This window comes from Syngnathus acus, chromosome 5, assembly GCF_901709675.1.
Source record: "Syngnathus acus chromosome 5, fSynAcu1.2, whole genome shotgun sequence".
NCBI classification, from domain to species: Eukaryota; Metazoa; Chordata; class Actinopteri; order Syngnathiformes; family Syngnathidae; genus Syngnathus; species Syngnathus acus.
The window spans coordinates 10,307,279-10,322,758 of record NC_051091.1 but is presented as its reverse complement, the minus strand read 5'-3'; the positions used below and the strand labels follow the sequence as shown (position 1 = coordinate 10,322,758).

At 42.4% G+C, this 15,480-nt stretch overlaps 1 protein-coding gene across 1 annotated transcript; it reads right to left on the bottom strand.

The window, feature by feature from the left end:
- Positions 1–357: 357 nt before the first annotated feature.
- slc6a11b (solute carrier family 6 member 11b) lies at positions 358–14,856 on the bottom strand. The gene is made up of 15 exons (XM_037251139.1): positions 14,647–14,856; positions 14,190–14,480; positions 13,413–13,547; positions 13,184–13,324; positions 13,023–13,104; positions 11,252–11,384; positions 9,516–9,650; positions 7,400–7,503; positions 7,203–7,327; positions 6,479–6,591; positions 6,062–6,199; positions 4,155–4,257; positions 3,819–3,919; positions 3,443–3,613; positions 358–3,099 (listed from the first exon to the last, which is right to left on the bottom strand). The coding sequence occupies exons 2-15, from the start codon at positions 14,398–14,400 to the stop codon at positions 2,956–2,958; spliced, it is 1,836 nt and encodes a 611-aa protein (XP_037107034.1). The 5' UTR covers positions 14,401–14,480; positions 14,647–14,856; the 3' UTR covers positions 358–2,955.
- Positions 14,857–15,480: the final 624 nt, after the last annotated feature.

Here is a 15,480-nt window from a genome sequence, read left to right as displayed (position 1 = left end):
ACTTTTTGGCCGCGGCGCATCATGTGCTTCTTCTAGCTTGGCTCCGTCCCCGCAAGCTCCACTGTGAGTCAACTAATCTGCCTCGCTGTCCTTTTCATTCTCTCTTTTTTTGGCAGATTTGCTCGCTCATGTCTTTCCTCATCTGTCTCACTGCACCTGCATCCGCCCTGAAAATCCACCCTGAAAAGTTCTTTAATCGTGGAATTGGCCTAGATCAGTGCTTCTCAAAACCCTCCGGAAAAGATACTCAGTATAAAACTGTTTGAATGCTAACATTGAAATAGAAAAAAAAATTAATGTAATTGTTTCATTTCAATTGACTTAATATTCTGATGTGAAAAAAAGAAAGACCATTAGTGCACTCCCATCAGAATATTTATTCTTAAAAATGAGTAAGCAGACAGTTTGTGTGTCCCGTGAACACCAAAATGTGTGTAGAACTTAACAGAACACTTTTTTTCCCCATTATAGTTCTATATTGACAAAGAGCTTTTTGAGCTGCATATCAAAAGTACCTTTTAATCGACAGTGCTTTCATCTGGAGATACACAGCACATGTTTCTTAAAAAGTAAACAATTGGACATGGATGTAGTCAGTGTTAAATGACGTACGTGGCTAATACGTGAATGAGAAGGGAGGTGGGGTGGATGAAGAAGAAGAACATCACAGCTTGGGCAGGAGGGGCCTCCACCACGTTAAGAAAAAAAAACTTCCATCCATTTGCCTTCATCACATACGTCATCCCACACTAAGTCTCACACGATTTGTTAGCTTTTTTTGCCTCCTCCTGGAGAAACTGCAGTTCCATCCCCTTCTACGGTTGCATTTCCATCAAGCACAGAAGGACAAAGAAATGAGCAAACGGGAAATAAGTGAGCATGAGAGGGTGAATGAGCACTGGTTGGGCAATGCTGCGATTGAGTAACAATGAGGCCAGCTCATTTGCCTGAAATGTATGAACTGAGTTGAGTTTATCATTATTTTTGTGTATGACATTTTTTTGTGCTGTGGTTGTGTGCTGTGGCATTTTTCTCATGTAAAATGTGTCTTTGCTAAAATAACGACTGACCGAGACAATGGACGGGGATTGGAAGCCAATGGCGAAGGATGCTGTCAATTCAAGGTCAAAATTTCTTGTCAGCTAAAAAAGTGGGAGAAATTTTTCCCAAAGAGATCCGCTCAACCTGACAATGTGTAACATGTATCCTAAACAATCGTACTAAAAGATTGGCGTATCTGCTGAATGTGTTGACTTGTTTACAGTTGTCGAACTAACCAAGCATTTAGCAGCCAAAGTAGCCCAACCAGCGGCCATCACCCATGGAAAAGGTTTCCTATTTTGTTCTGACTCTGTTACAGCTATTTTAGCAAGGGGTCTGAAGTGAAAAAGGTTAGAAATGAGAAAGTGGTAGGTAGGTAAGCGCCTTGCGACGTTGATGTGATGTGTGACATGTCCTCCTTTCAAGACGACGTGGGGAATGAGAGTGCAAAGGCGGAAGCCCATCTGTCTGTCAGTCACTCTGGGTGAAAGGCTCAGCATAATTGCCGTGAAATGACACACATGCGGATGTAAAGGAGGGCAGAGAGAAAGAGAGAGAGAGAGAGAGGTGTTTTGTTCTTTTTTTCCCCTCCTTCTTAAGGCTCAGCCTGCCGGTCGCTCACAGCTATGTGAAGATTTTCCGAGGCTTTAAACCAATTTTGATTTACCCATCGGTGTCAGTGTGAAGCTCCCCCATCAGAAAAGGGAAAAATCACATAAGCCCCAGAGAACCCAATACAGGCCAACAATCAATACCCCCAGCACTTTTTACTGTCAAATCGGATAACGTGATTTTTTTTGTCTTTTGCTGTTGTTGCTATGCAACATCAACAAATTGAATGCGGTCCGTCAACCGTAAAAGTCTGTTAGTCTAATATCCAGTCAAAACTTGATTATTTAATGAACATTATTAGCATATTTAAACTGAACTGTTTATCCTAAAATAAATCTTTTCGGCACATATTTATTTTATTTTGTCATATTTTATTAAGGTTAGCCACCGGAAGATCCAACTGATGCTTTCGAATCAATTTTTTTCATCTATGAAATCATGCATTTGTCTTGTTGGAGATGTTTTGGTTATTGTGCCTCATTCAAAAAAGTTTTGACTAGAAATTAGACAACATTAAAATAAGATTTTAGCAATATACAGTGGCATGTCTTCATAAGTGATTTCTTTTACTGCTGTCGGTGCCCTCCTATAGTCTCTAAGTACTCTAAGACACGTGACAGTATCCTCTATCGCACACCACATGGATCCAAAGCTGCTACATTTTAGACATTTGGGCACAAGATGTGTACACTGTCAGCACCCCTACCCGATCTGCTTGCCTACCCGATTTGCACCCCTACCCGATCTGCCCTACCCGATCTGCTTGCCTACCCGATTTGCACCCCTACCCGATCTGCCCCTACCCGATCTGCTTGCCTACCCAATTTGCACCCCTATCCAATTTGCACCCCTCCCCGATCTGCCCTACCTGATCTGCTTGCCTACCCAATTTGCACTTCTACCCAATCTGCCCTACCCGATTTGCACCCCTACCCAATCTGCCCTACCCGATCTGCCCTACCTGATCTGCTTGCCTACCTGATTTGTCTACAACAAGGCACAGACACTAACGTGGCCAGCTAATGGCAATATAAACGTACGTCATCAAAATCAACTTTTAACTATTAAACCGTTAGCAAAGAAAGTGTCTGCTTTAGTGACAAGGTTAAAAGAACCCAACGAATGTGTTATCAAAATTTGTGCAAAACAAAAGCAGATTATCTGGTGATTCATTTTTCTTTTTTCTTTTTTTACAAAACCAAAACAAGCCTTTGATTTGTTTCATATTTATGAAATGACAGCTGACTTGTGCTGTCATTTTTTTTGTTGAAGAGTTGGACTTAATTGAGGCCAGAAAGTCAGTTAGAAGTGTGTTTCCTTCTCTGAGACGGTAGAAATTTTCCCGTCAGCCTTTAGCATGGCGTCATTGGCAGCATACGGGCTGAGAGCGGCAAGGTTCCCACGCATTTTCAGGTCCGGGCTGGGCGTCGTCAACTTCTTCATTCTCTGCAGAGGAGTGGAGAGGGAGGTGAGCACTCAACTTGTACAAGGTCATTCAGGGGTTGGGTGAGATTGTGTAAAGACCTTCTGGATTTTATTTGTTCATTTTTTAAAATTTCATTTCTTTGTATGTTTGACAGTTTGAAAGCACCGTACTGCCACTCACAGGACTGGAGTGGAATATCAATCGCAAATTGATAGTACTTCTGCTACTTCTGATTGAAAATCGACACTGTCTACAATTTAAAATGTAGCGTCATCCAAAAGCCACGAAATTCTTCAGTGAATTCGGCCCTCAGTGTGCAGTACCATGTGCTGAAGGTCTGCATGCAGATGACCATATCTTTACCTCAGAGAAGGTTCCAGGAGTCTTCCAGATCATCCAGATGATCCCCAGAGGGATGCACACCATGGAGGACATGGCCATGAACCAGCCGATGCCATTTCCCCAGTCGGGATAGACGTACACGTTGTTGTACTTGAGCGGTTTGTATTTGATCAAGAAGAACAGGAAAATACCCTGGAGCGCCAACGATAAGACAGTTTTTAGTGTAGAACACAATACACGGTGTTCTGCTCCTAACACAGAGACCTAACCTAAGTTAATGTACAGTCGGGTAAAATTGCAATTAAGGAAAGACAGTAATTATCATCTACAAATTTGGATTGATTGATGAAGCAAAGGCTCATCTGACTAATCGAGTGTGTTTGTTTGGTGGACTTACAGCACAGATGCCTGGGGTCAAGATCATCCAGCACCATTTGATGAAGAAGACAGGCCTGTAGCCAATCATGTCCTCGATGTTTCGGTAGAATCTGTCGCTGCCTGAAAAACATATATATCGGCCACTTATTTATTTTCTCCTATGGCTTCAAATAAGTGACATTACTGATCTGTGATGACACTACGTTCAAGAACTTCTCTGCATTATGCTCATCTCCAGCAGATGGCGGAGTTGCCACTGCCCTGTTTTTCCTCAGTTTTGTCTCTGCATGTGAATAATGAGCCCACAGGACAGGACACTGTTACTGAGATCAAGAAGTCTTGAGTCGTGTCTTACCATACACCCATCCGATACATATGGACTCAAAGATGGCCACAAAAAGCAAACACATGCCGCTGGCGGCGTAGGAGTCAAACAGCTGGAAGACGTACATCCCTCCCTGTGAGGAGAAAAGGCAGCTATCAGATGGTGGCATGCAAATCCATTTCTATTTCATGTTTTTATGTTGACCAAGTCTGATAAGAACCTTTCAGTTCCAAGTGGTATAGTAAAAGTTCCTGGAACTTTAAGTGGAACTGGGGCTTGCATTCATCCCCAGAAACCAGGCAGAGACTGTACAATATGTCCCCAGGGGCTGTTTGCAACAATCTGATTGGATATCTTGTGCCATTCTTTGTATAATCTCGCCTTTCATCTTGCAGCAAAAATCCAATGTATCAGAACTGATAAGACGGAGGAAAATAACAGCTTCCCCCGCATCAAAGGAGGTGCACTTTTGATTTGTTTAAATCCGTTGAGAAATGGAGATTATTGTGGGAATACTTTCTTCATTACTGCAAAAGTGGTGTTTTTAGTTTTATTCGTAAAGAGCAGTGATTGCATGGGACAGATGCACAGCAGGCATTCTAACAAAGACGCTATCTTAATGGGCATTTGAGAGGACTGACATGGATACAGTTCACTTAGAAAAACATTTCGTCATCTTTGCAAGCCATTTAGTTTTATTGTTAGGAAATTAGCCACAAGAGGGCGCCTTGGTATCAGTGACTGGTATCGGCCGCTATCGCAAGCGTCGATACATTGAAATAAGGATACCTAGTATCGGTACAGGCTCAATAACCGTCGGCAATGGGTTTTACGTTGCTTTACCAAGCAAGATATTATCTCATCCTATCAGCTTGTTCTGGTAAATTTCCATAATAAAGATGCTACATTTTGTTCCTACACTTTCAGTCCCTCTCAACATCCACATATCTACCATCATACGTTACGATATTCTTCTCTGCACACTTGTAGAAGGTCTTACGGTACCAGTGGAGTTTCACCTAAAACAACTCCACTAAAAGGACACTCATGAATAGAATCCCCCAAGAATCCCAAAGCAGGGTTACATCAGAGGTCTGACCTGATTGTTCATAAACAGAAAATCTCAATGGCTTTCCGCGGGACCTTTCAAATACACCGCACCACCATGTTTATGGTCTTCAATCCATGAGGGCCATTTTGTGGCAGTTAAAAGTGGCAGATGAGTAAAAGTCGGCGTAAATATTGGACATGTTAACATACTGTCACTTTGGATGTGAAAGATTGATGACCAACTTAAAAAGAAAATCATTGGAAATTACAGCTGAAGAGGGGGAATAAAACCTGTGTCACATATATAACGTCAGCATGGCACATTTGGTTATGTGCTGACATTTTACAGCACTTATGAGCCCTGTAGACAACAGAATGGTTCAAGAGTGGATGGATGGACACCAGCGCTTATAGAAGCACGAGAAGCTTTTAGTGGGTGATATAAGGAGCAATTATTGTCACAAAGCACAGTAGAGAGAGATGGCCTTAAAAGCATGCAGCAGCAGACACACAGTATACATTTACAGAATATGACAGCAGTATATTGAAAATCTACTTCAATACAATTCAATGTGACAGCTCACACTGTATGATAAAATCACAGTATCACAAAAATATTTTGTACCTGCTGACTTTCATCTGGTGGAGATGACAGTGATGATGACAATGATGATGATGTATCATGGATGTGAAAAGAATTGAATTCTATTGAGCAGTAGAAACAGGTCAACAGAAATAAAATATACTACATTGCTCACAACAGTGCCTTAAGATACGCATGACTTGACTTTTCGAATTCAACCTAAATTTTGGCATAGTGAACAAGTAGTTACACTCGTGTCATAAGGCACCACAGTTTTCACAACACTTGAGAGTAAAAGTCTCACCTCTGTACACATGATAAGTCCTATGAGGAAAGATGCTATAGACATGCCGAGAATCAGCAGTTCTCTGCGATAGCCTCTCCTGAATGTCTCTGGGTACATGTCCACCACAGCTGTCACCAGGCTTTCCACGCACACAAACTGAGAAATGACACAAGGAGGTGTGGGAATGTTTTCATTATATTTCAGCCGTCTTATTGCAGTTTGCAGAAATCATACATTGATGGGGAGCAAAAAGTCAATATTGCAATGTAGTGTGTCACAAAAAAACTATGGATTATGGATGGAGGTTCAAGCATATTTCGGGGTGGGGGGTGGCAGTGCCCCCCCTCTAGCTCTGCCAGTGGCAGTAATAAGGGCTGTTAAATAAAGAGAAGTTCATCTCTTGATGAGGTGTATATTGTCTCTGGGCTTGTTCACCTGACTGTCCAGTCCGAGAAAGATGAGCATCATGAAGAAGAGACAGGCCCAAAGTGGAGACAGCGGCATCATGGTCACAGCTTTTGGGTATGCAATGAAGGCAAGACCAGGACCTGAAAACAGACACTGATGTCACAATATTGTCATGAGTGAAAAACGGTTGAAGACTGGTATTTATGGTCCCCTTTATGGTTCATGTGTAAAGAAAACAATTTCTATTTGGATGCTTTCATGTTTACAGATGATCTCACTTTCTCACTTTTTATCCATCAATGCAAAACAGACACATTAATCACTCAGCTGGAGAAACTGTGATCCATTACGCCGCTGTGTTTGTTGCACCACAGCAACGATAAATGATCCAAAACACAAACGCAGGAGACTGATGATGTTTCTGCAGATGCTGTTTTCAAAGCAACGCTAACTGCTTCAAAAAAAGATACAGCAGGCAGCCATGTTTTCTTGCAGCGACCTACTCTCGGTGGAGTTGTCTCTTAGCTGTGCTCTGAGACAAGAATTTTAAATCTCTCACGCTGTCATTCCCACTAAATCATTCATACCAACGTGAATAAATCATCAAGTTGTGGTCTGAGAGGCTGTGCGAGTGTGAAGTTACATAACGTGCCTTCACATTATGATGGACGAAGGAACGCCAGCCTATAGTAAGTGATTATAATACGCCCACATCCCTAACTGGTTTCTGCGATTTCTCTTCCACACTCACCAGATTCTGCCACGGCCTCGATGGGAACATTTTGTTCGTAGGCCATGAATCCCAGCACGGAGAAAATAGCAAAACCTGCTACAAAACTGGTGCCGCTGTTCAGACAGCACAGCATGATGCAGTCCCTGAGGAGCAAGTTAGGAAGTGATTACACTCCCAAATGTCATGACAAATTCAAATTAGGACAAAATTCTTACCTGTAGCAGTTATTGTTGTAGGCGTTATAGCTACCAAGAGCAGTAAGGCAGCCTAAGCAGATAGCGTAGGAGAAGAAGATCTGTGTTCCAGCATCCACCCATACCTGGAAATAAAGCAGCTTATATAAATTACGAGGATGAGAAAAATTGAAATTGATAGTCTATTGAGTTCATGCCAGTGCTAATCAAATTTTTGTGATTTAAATAATTGCATTATGCTTAGTAAATTATATTTTATTGAGAAATATGTGCTTTGAAAAAATATGCTGCATCTTTAGTTAAAAAGATTAAATTCTACCACTGAAATGAGATTATTTATAAATATAATCATTTGGTTCAGTTATTTGTGTTTTCTGGAAAAAAATGAAAAAATAATTTAGGTCTATATTTTAGAAAGGGGTCATCACCCCTATGAGATAAATTAGAAGCAAAATGGATATTAGGTAAGGTGCGTTATGAAACCAGTTTGAAGTTGCAGCACAGGACCTCCGAACCCACAGGCTTAGCATGGGGTTGCTAGCAAATTCAAAACGAAAGCAGCACGGCTATTTGAAAACTTCCTCACATCACCATTCAACCACTAATCTCATTTCACCACCACAAAACAATTCACAAACACACAATCTTCACTCCCTCCTGTGAGTAACCACGGTAACTTCCGTGACCCCACAAACACAGGCCTGTTCCTGTGGAAGAACGGGCCTTTCTTTCCTAATGTTCATTAATGTTCCCTTTAGTTTGCCCTGGGCTGATGGCCGCACAGCGTAGGGAAACCTTCACGGCCCGGCCCCCGAGAGAATCTCTTGTTGATGTTGTCCCTAATTTGGTCGGCTTGTGTTTGCAAGTATTGAGTCTTGAAAACATGTCCACCATGTAAAAACTGAAGCTCAGTAGGGCTACTAGTACTATGACTAGTTTTGCTGTGTTCAAACGCTGGATCAAATCCCAATCACATATGAATGTATATTATTGTTGATCGACAGCATAGGTGTCAAACTCAAGGCTCGGGGGCCAGATACGGCCCGTCACATCATTTTATGTGGCCCGCAAAGACACCGATTTTAAAAACAAAGATGTTGATAGCAATTTTTATTATCATTCATCTTTTTAAAATATTTGAACAGTTTTTACTAGTCTGATTTCAAAGCTCTCCGAAGGAAACTATGAATACAATGCGACCCACGACAAAAATGAGTTTGACACGCCTGATCTACAGTAATGTATAATGCCTAAGGTGTTCTGTGCTTTCAGATCTGAAAATATAATCTAGATCTACGCAAATATAGCATTTATGAAGTAAACCATGGAACAAAATGTTTCGTGTATTGCACATTAATATCATTGTGATGGCTTCACAATGTGAAGCTCGTTTTCCGTTCCTATTTGTCGGGTTTGATACAAGACACCTGCCTTGCTGACATCTGACAGACACAAGTCAATCTCATTCAATGCAGCTAGAAGCAATTACTACATGAAATGAGATTTTTGAACATGTGACAGTTCATTTTCGAAAGTTCAAACTAGGGCAATGGGTGAATTTTATTGAAATGTAATGTAGTGAATTCTGCAATTCACATTACTGTCAGATATTGCAAGATTGGGACCGTGTGACAGAAAGAACTATTGTACGAACACTCAAAGTAGTTTCAACAGATTGATCAAGGGGCCAAGTCAAGGCATAATTGTCTGATTTTGAAATATTACATAATGGGAATCTGATTAGGTTCTTGGTGGTGAACACAAGCAAACTCTTATCGTAGTAGTTTGGGATGAGAGATGTACACAACAGTAAGCTAGTTCAAGAAACATTAAGCATGAGTGGGGGCGAGGAAATCTTTTTTAGGTAGCAATTGGAGGAAAGTCAGGAAAGGACAAGTGAGTGATGCACAGCACTTGGAGGGTAAAGACACACAGCCTGGAAGTGAAACACTGAACAGAGCCCTGATTGTCCTCCAGGGAAGTCAATTTAACATCAGAGTAAGAAGTAATGTCTTCCTCTCTCAACAGTGTCAACCTCCTTAACTGCTTCTGTTGCCCCTACCCCTCTCCAAACACACACACGCACACACACACACACACGGAATTTAAGAAAAGGGTGCATCTGTCTCCAACGTACCTGAGGATCGGACAGACGAGAGATATCTGGATAGAGGTAAAACTTGATGCCGTCATACGCTCCCGGCAGCGTTACTCCTCTGATCAGCAGAATCAGCAACATGAAGTAAGGAAATGTGGCCGTCACATACACAACCTGCAGGTACAAACAAACGCATGCAACACTGAATTTTTGCATAGATTACAAAAACCGAACAGGAACTCGATAGTAATAATAATAATAAAAATAATAATAATAGATTGTCTCTTTTGTCCCATATTATTCTCACTGTAAATTGCATTTTTTATATATTGTGACTGGTGCATTTTTTTCTTCCTGCAATATTTTTTTACTTACATATATTCATATAAAAATGCAGAATCCAACCATCTGACAGATGATTGTACATTACATAAAACATACTACAGTTCATCGTGTTCATCACAGCCGAAAACGTCCCAAAGGATAGCTAAAGAGCATTTTGAGCTTAACATCTCAAGAAGCCACTTGAAAAAAAGGCCAGCGTGGGCAACATATATCGCCTGGCTTTCTGGAACCCAGTCAACGGTCACCAATTGAGGGCAGAATGGAACAGAACAGAGCCGGCCAGGCCAGGAGAGTGAAAAGAAAGCGAGGGCTCCCTTGGCTCGGTCTCTTAAACAGGAGGAGCCCGGAGGAGTGATGCTGGCAGTGTGGGAAAATGTGCTTCAAAGAGATGCACAACAAACGGACAAATACACAACTTCATTCACAACACAGAAGTACACACACACACAAACTAAAGATTAACATACACTATATGGAATTGATCCTTATGCTGGATTGGCTCTAAATATAGTAAGATGCTAAATTCCTGGCTGAGCATGTTACGCAGTCATGTTTTATGATGCTAAAGACTTATTAAGGCCGTACACTTTAAAATGTGCTAATCCCAACATGTCCGACAGGAAAAGTGTGAGAAAACCTGTCTCCTGCCATGCGGCCTGCTTCTTTCAGATTGACAAATACGACGATTACACATCGTAAGCCTCTCATCCCCCTTTTCTCCACTTTTGGGGTGACAAAAAGGGCAATATTCACTCCCTGTGTGAACTTTGACGCTGCCTACACCTCACCATGAGTAAACATTTAAGCCGGTGCAAATTTACGGGTCAATCCTGCCCCCGCCATGCCGTAAATCTTACCGGGAGGGCTTAAATGTGAGAATGGCTTGCAAACACAGTCACAAAGCAAACAGCTTAGCGGTGTCGCGGCTGAATGGGCACGTTGGGTCTCTGGAGAAGAAAGTGAGGGAGGGAGAGGCCGAGGAAATACTCTGCATGCTCCTCATGAACGCTCGCTCCTCTTTCCCTCCAGTGAATACAGGAATCAATCTTGGACCGGCTGCTAAAGCCCCCAGCCATGAAGGAGCATTCTCTCCTCTTTACTTCACAGACGGACAAAAGACACTTTAGGGGCAAATCAGCAGTGCCACCTCGTTGTTTTGTTTTCCCTCTATCATGTAGAATGCGAGCCCATTCATTTCCCCCCTCCTCACACACCTCTTTTTTATTCTCTGTTTTGCCATTCTTGCAAGCCTTTTCCACATTCTACCTCCATCTCCCGACTTATTCTGGACCACTGGGCCTCTGAGAGTTCTCCCAAAGGATTGTTGGGTGTGCTTATGACCCTGCTCAAGGCAGCTCTGGCGATGGAAATTAAATGTGGATTCAGCAGTGGTGAAAAGTAGTCATAAGAAGAAATCGGTGCTGTCTCACCTTGCCAGTGGACTTGGGTCCCTTCCAGATGCAGAAGTAGCAGATAAACCAGGCCAGTGCCAGGCACATGGCCAGCTCCCAGCGCATCCCCCCCATGTGCTCGATGCCATCAGATATCTTCAGGACTCTCCGTCTGTATGGACCCAGACAAAAACTGACAACTGGCAGCTCACCAATAAGAGGAATTCAATGTCTGCATGAAGAGTCCAAAACCTTTTTTGCTAGCCTTTTTTTAGTTCTATCTTTTGCAGCTACTCGTATGTAAGTTATATAGGGAAAAACACTTGATCGTCTTTTAGAATTACGCAGCATGACATTCTGCTGAGAATCAATTCGCATTTTTCACTCAGAAAGAAGTGATTATTGTCAACTTGCCAAGGGTATTTTATGTGCTATTTTGAAATTGGGTGAAATGGGGTGAGGACTCTCGTGTTACCAGTGATCGACTTTCTGCCAGAAACTCAAATTGAGACTGAGAAGCCTTCATTATGAAAAAAATAAACCATTCTACTGCAACAGATGAGTTATTCTCCTGATAACCATTTTTCTGTGTTAGCAGACTGAGTCGATCTCTGAGTTTTTCTCCGGGTAGTAATGCAGAATTACTTGGCACTTTGCAAGCCTACACATTGGAAAAAAGTTGTTCTTCCATGGCCACAGCGCATCCCCGTGGGCCTGCATGTGTCACAGTCAAGGTGACCCAGTCTGCAAGCGTGCCACCATAGGTCATTTGCGGCAGTGAACCAACCCCGTGTTTCCTGTTTGTCAAAGCATTTCCAGGCAACGGCATTGATGGAGGATGCGAGGCGGCACAGCTAAACGCCGTTTGCCAAATCTTGGCCAGTGAGTTCACCCCCGGAGCTCCTGAGGCAGCCATTGATCATGGTGACATGTTCTTGGTGGCAGGCCACAGGCTAAGTCCAACTCAGCTACCATGTCCTGGTCAGCCACAAGGGCTACCTTGGAACACTACAAGCGATCTGGATTGCATTTGAGTACTCTAACAAGTGCTTTAGACAGATTCATCGTGCAGCATTTGTCTTCAGATAGACTTGTACGCATTATGCTAGCTAGCTAGCTAGCTATACCAAAGGACGATCTTTTGACACCTCTAGGTCAGGGAATCAAAAGCCGTTTTTTTTGTTATCCCGTATGAGTAATTCTGTTTAATTGGTCCTTGTGTTGGTCCTTGAAATACATAATTTAAAAGTGTATCAATGTATTCTTTTGCAGCGCTTAGTTTCAAGACATCAGTAAAAATGGTGCGTCACCGTTAATGATGCCGTTGTCATGTCATGCATGTGGGACATTTTCTTACACATAACAATTTTCTTCACAAAATCACCTCAAAGGGCCTTTTCTTTCAGATTATACTCTGACGAGTTATTGGGTAAAAATTGGACAGTTATGTTGTAACAACAGGGACTGGCAATGAGAGTGGAAGTGCGGTCAGCATTGCCCGCTGACAAAGGCCGATCTGCTGCCATGCTTGTGACTCCAACTGGGAGACAGCTGGCCTAGTGGACCCGAATGACAAATATGAAAAGAGCTGACTAATTATTTTGGCCAGGGGAGTTGAGGAGATCACTGAAACCATCTGAGGCTGCCTTAAGATTTTACACATGAAGCTATCTGGGTCAGGAGATGATTGCTTAAAAAGAAATGGCTGGAGTGTGACTTGGTGGAAACTGTTTCATTCACATTTGATATCCAAAGAGATGAGCGATAATCTCTAAAGAATACTGAAAGTGGGGAAAAATACTGTACTCACTCCCAGAATTCAATAACAGGAGAGGTTGCGTTGGCGCTAGTAATGTTGGTGGCATTTTCTCCATAGTAGTCGACACAGTTCTCTGTGGAGACACATTGCCTTCATTGGCTTGTTGAAGAAGAATAAACATGAATGTGATCAAAGATGCTCCGCTCTCCCACCAGTATTCCAGTAGTGGCCACAACTAGCCCACGGAAGCTCAGTGGTGAAGCAGTTGAAGAGGTAGAAGATAGCCCAGGCGAGGATGACTACATAGTAGACGTTTAGGTGAGCTTCAATCACCTGGGTTGCATAGCCAATGCCTGAAATCACATTAAAAAAAAAAAAGGTTTGTAAAATTACACGTGGATGACGATAGAAACCTTTGAGAGAGCAGGAGGGATTTCTTACCCTCAAACAGGGGGCAGACTTTTCTCCAGCATGTGATTCCTCCTTCGCTGGTGAACTGACCAAGGGCGGTCTCCAGGAAAAACACGGGGATACCGCAGCATATGAAGAAGATGACGTATGGAACGAAGAAGGCACCTTGACACATATGAGAGATTTTTTTCAAATTTTTTTTGGGGCTTAAGAATAGAGGTCTGACTATGTTTAAGCAAACTTTTTTTTTAAATTCAGGAGCAAAAAGAATGCAGCTAATATGTTCTCAAGCTGGGTCAAGGGTACAAAACAGCCACAGTACCAAATCATTAAATCCCGAAAGAATCAATAAAGTTGGAGATGATTAAAAAGTACAAAACCACTCATGACAAGCCATTGTACATATAAATATACGCATTGCACATCATCTGAGTCTATCTTTCAAAGTTGCTATGATCTGTCTTAGTCTTCAATCCTACATGAAACTGTATTCACTTTGTTTGGACTACATTTTTCAACACAGTCCTCATTCACCCAATGATGAACTTTCAGGTTGGGAAACAACCAATTTAGTCATGGCGCTCCATTGAGTCCAAATGGAGTGGACAGCCCAACTCACTGAGTCCAAAGAAGAACCTGATGTCAGCAGACTCCAGGCAAGAGCATGGAAGCAGGACTTCAGAACATTCACAAACATTATACTTCGATCCCACTCTACAAATTGATCGTTTATTGTCCTCACGGTTGATTGTAGTCAGAGTTCTGCTCTTTCTGCTAAATGAGTGACAGTGAGGTAAACATTCTTACCTCCTCCATTCTTGTAGCAGAGGTAAGGAAACCTCCAGACGTTGCCCAGCCCGATAATTTCTCCCGCCACAGACAGGACAAACTCCATCTTGTTGTTCCAATGGCCTCTCTCGTAATACTCCCTGTTGTCCAGGCTGGAACTGGAGTCATCCGTGTCCCTGCCATCCTCCGGTTTACCGTTTATAACCGGCCCGCTCTTCTCGGCTGTCATGTCGCTGCCGCTTTGCGCAGAATCTCCAGCGGGCGAAAAGAGGAACGTTCACTTAAAATGCAGCGGCACGGCCCTCCGCCCTGAATAAAACAGGAACAGTGGGGAAGTGGAGCGTGGGATTTCATTAACAATTCATTTCCATTTTGCTTATGAACCAATAGAATAAAAAGGACATCGCAAAATTGAAATCGTCATGCTTGGATAGTGGAAAAAAATAAGTTTATATGTACCAAGTGAAGTACTTACCAAGTTGACTCCCAAAATGCAACAGTGGCAATGGTCCTTTGGGTTTCCTCAATGATGATGCCTTGGCAAAACGTGGGAAGGAAGAGATGCGATGAGCAAATTAGGTGCAGTGGTAAATTTCTTGTCTACAAAAGATTCCTGGACTGGTTTGGTCTGTGTTGCACACCAGGCGGTGGACAGTGTGCGACTGCGCTCCCACTATCCAACGTGCTTCTCTCAAGCGCCTGCACTTGGAGTAAAGCCACATGGTGGGAGGGAGGTGAAGGCAAGCCACAGGATGAAACATGGAGGAACGTTGCCTTGATGCAGATGAATGGATTCTGAAGGTCTGACTTTTTTTTACCTTACAAATGCAACTTGTGGCTGATATAATAGCAAATTTTGAACTCCTTTAAGGTTTTGACATGAAAATTGGCAGACGGTGGCACGAATAATTTGCATTCTCAGTGGCCTCCTGAAGTGCAATCAAATCTTGTGAGGATACAGTCGTAGCATCTAAAGCAGGGGTTCTCAAGCTATTACGATGATTTAAAAAAGGACTTGACAAGGCCCAGCATGGTTAGCGACATTAAAATAAAATACAGTAGGGTAGTAGGCCCAAGTGTTTAGCAAAAACTTATATAGACTTTTATTCCTAAAGAGTGTATCTAATATTTTTTGCTAGCCACTTTAACATAATGCAGAGTAGCTGCTGTGTGGGGGGGTAAAAGAAACAGTTAAATCTGTATCGCACATAAGAATTGAACAAAATTGCGCCTAAATGTTTGAAAACAAACCTTTTGCAATAATTCAAAGCAAATGTGTTGTGCATAAAAGTTTTTATATAATTGAACT

Coding starts and splice junctions, on each gene's coding strand:
- slc6a11b (XM_037251139.1), bottom strand. CDS start 14,400: ATGACAGCCGAGAAGAGCGGGCCGGTTATAAACGGTAAACCGGAGGAT. Junction 13,105..13,183: donor TGGCCACTACTGGAATACTG/GTGGGAGAGCGG, acceptor GTGTCTCCACAG/AGAACTGTGTCGACTACTAT. Junction 6,200..6,478: donor TTCTCGGACTGGACAGTCAG/GTGAACAAGCCC, acceptor GTCATTTCTCAG/TTTGTGTGCGTGGAAAGCCT.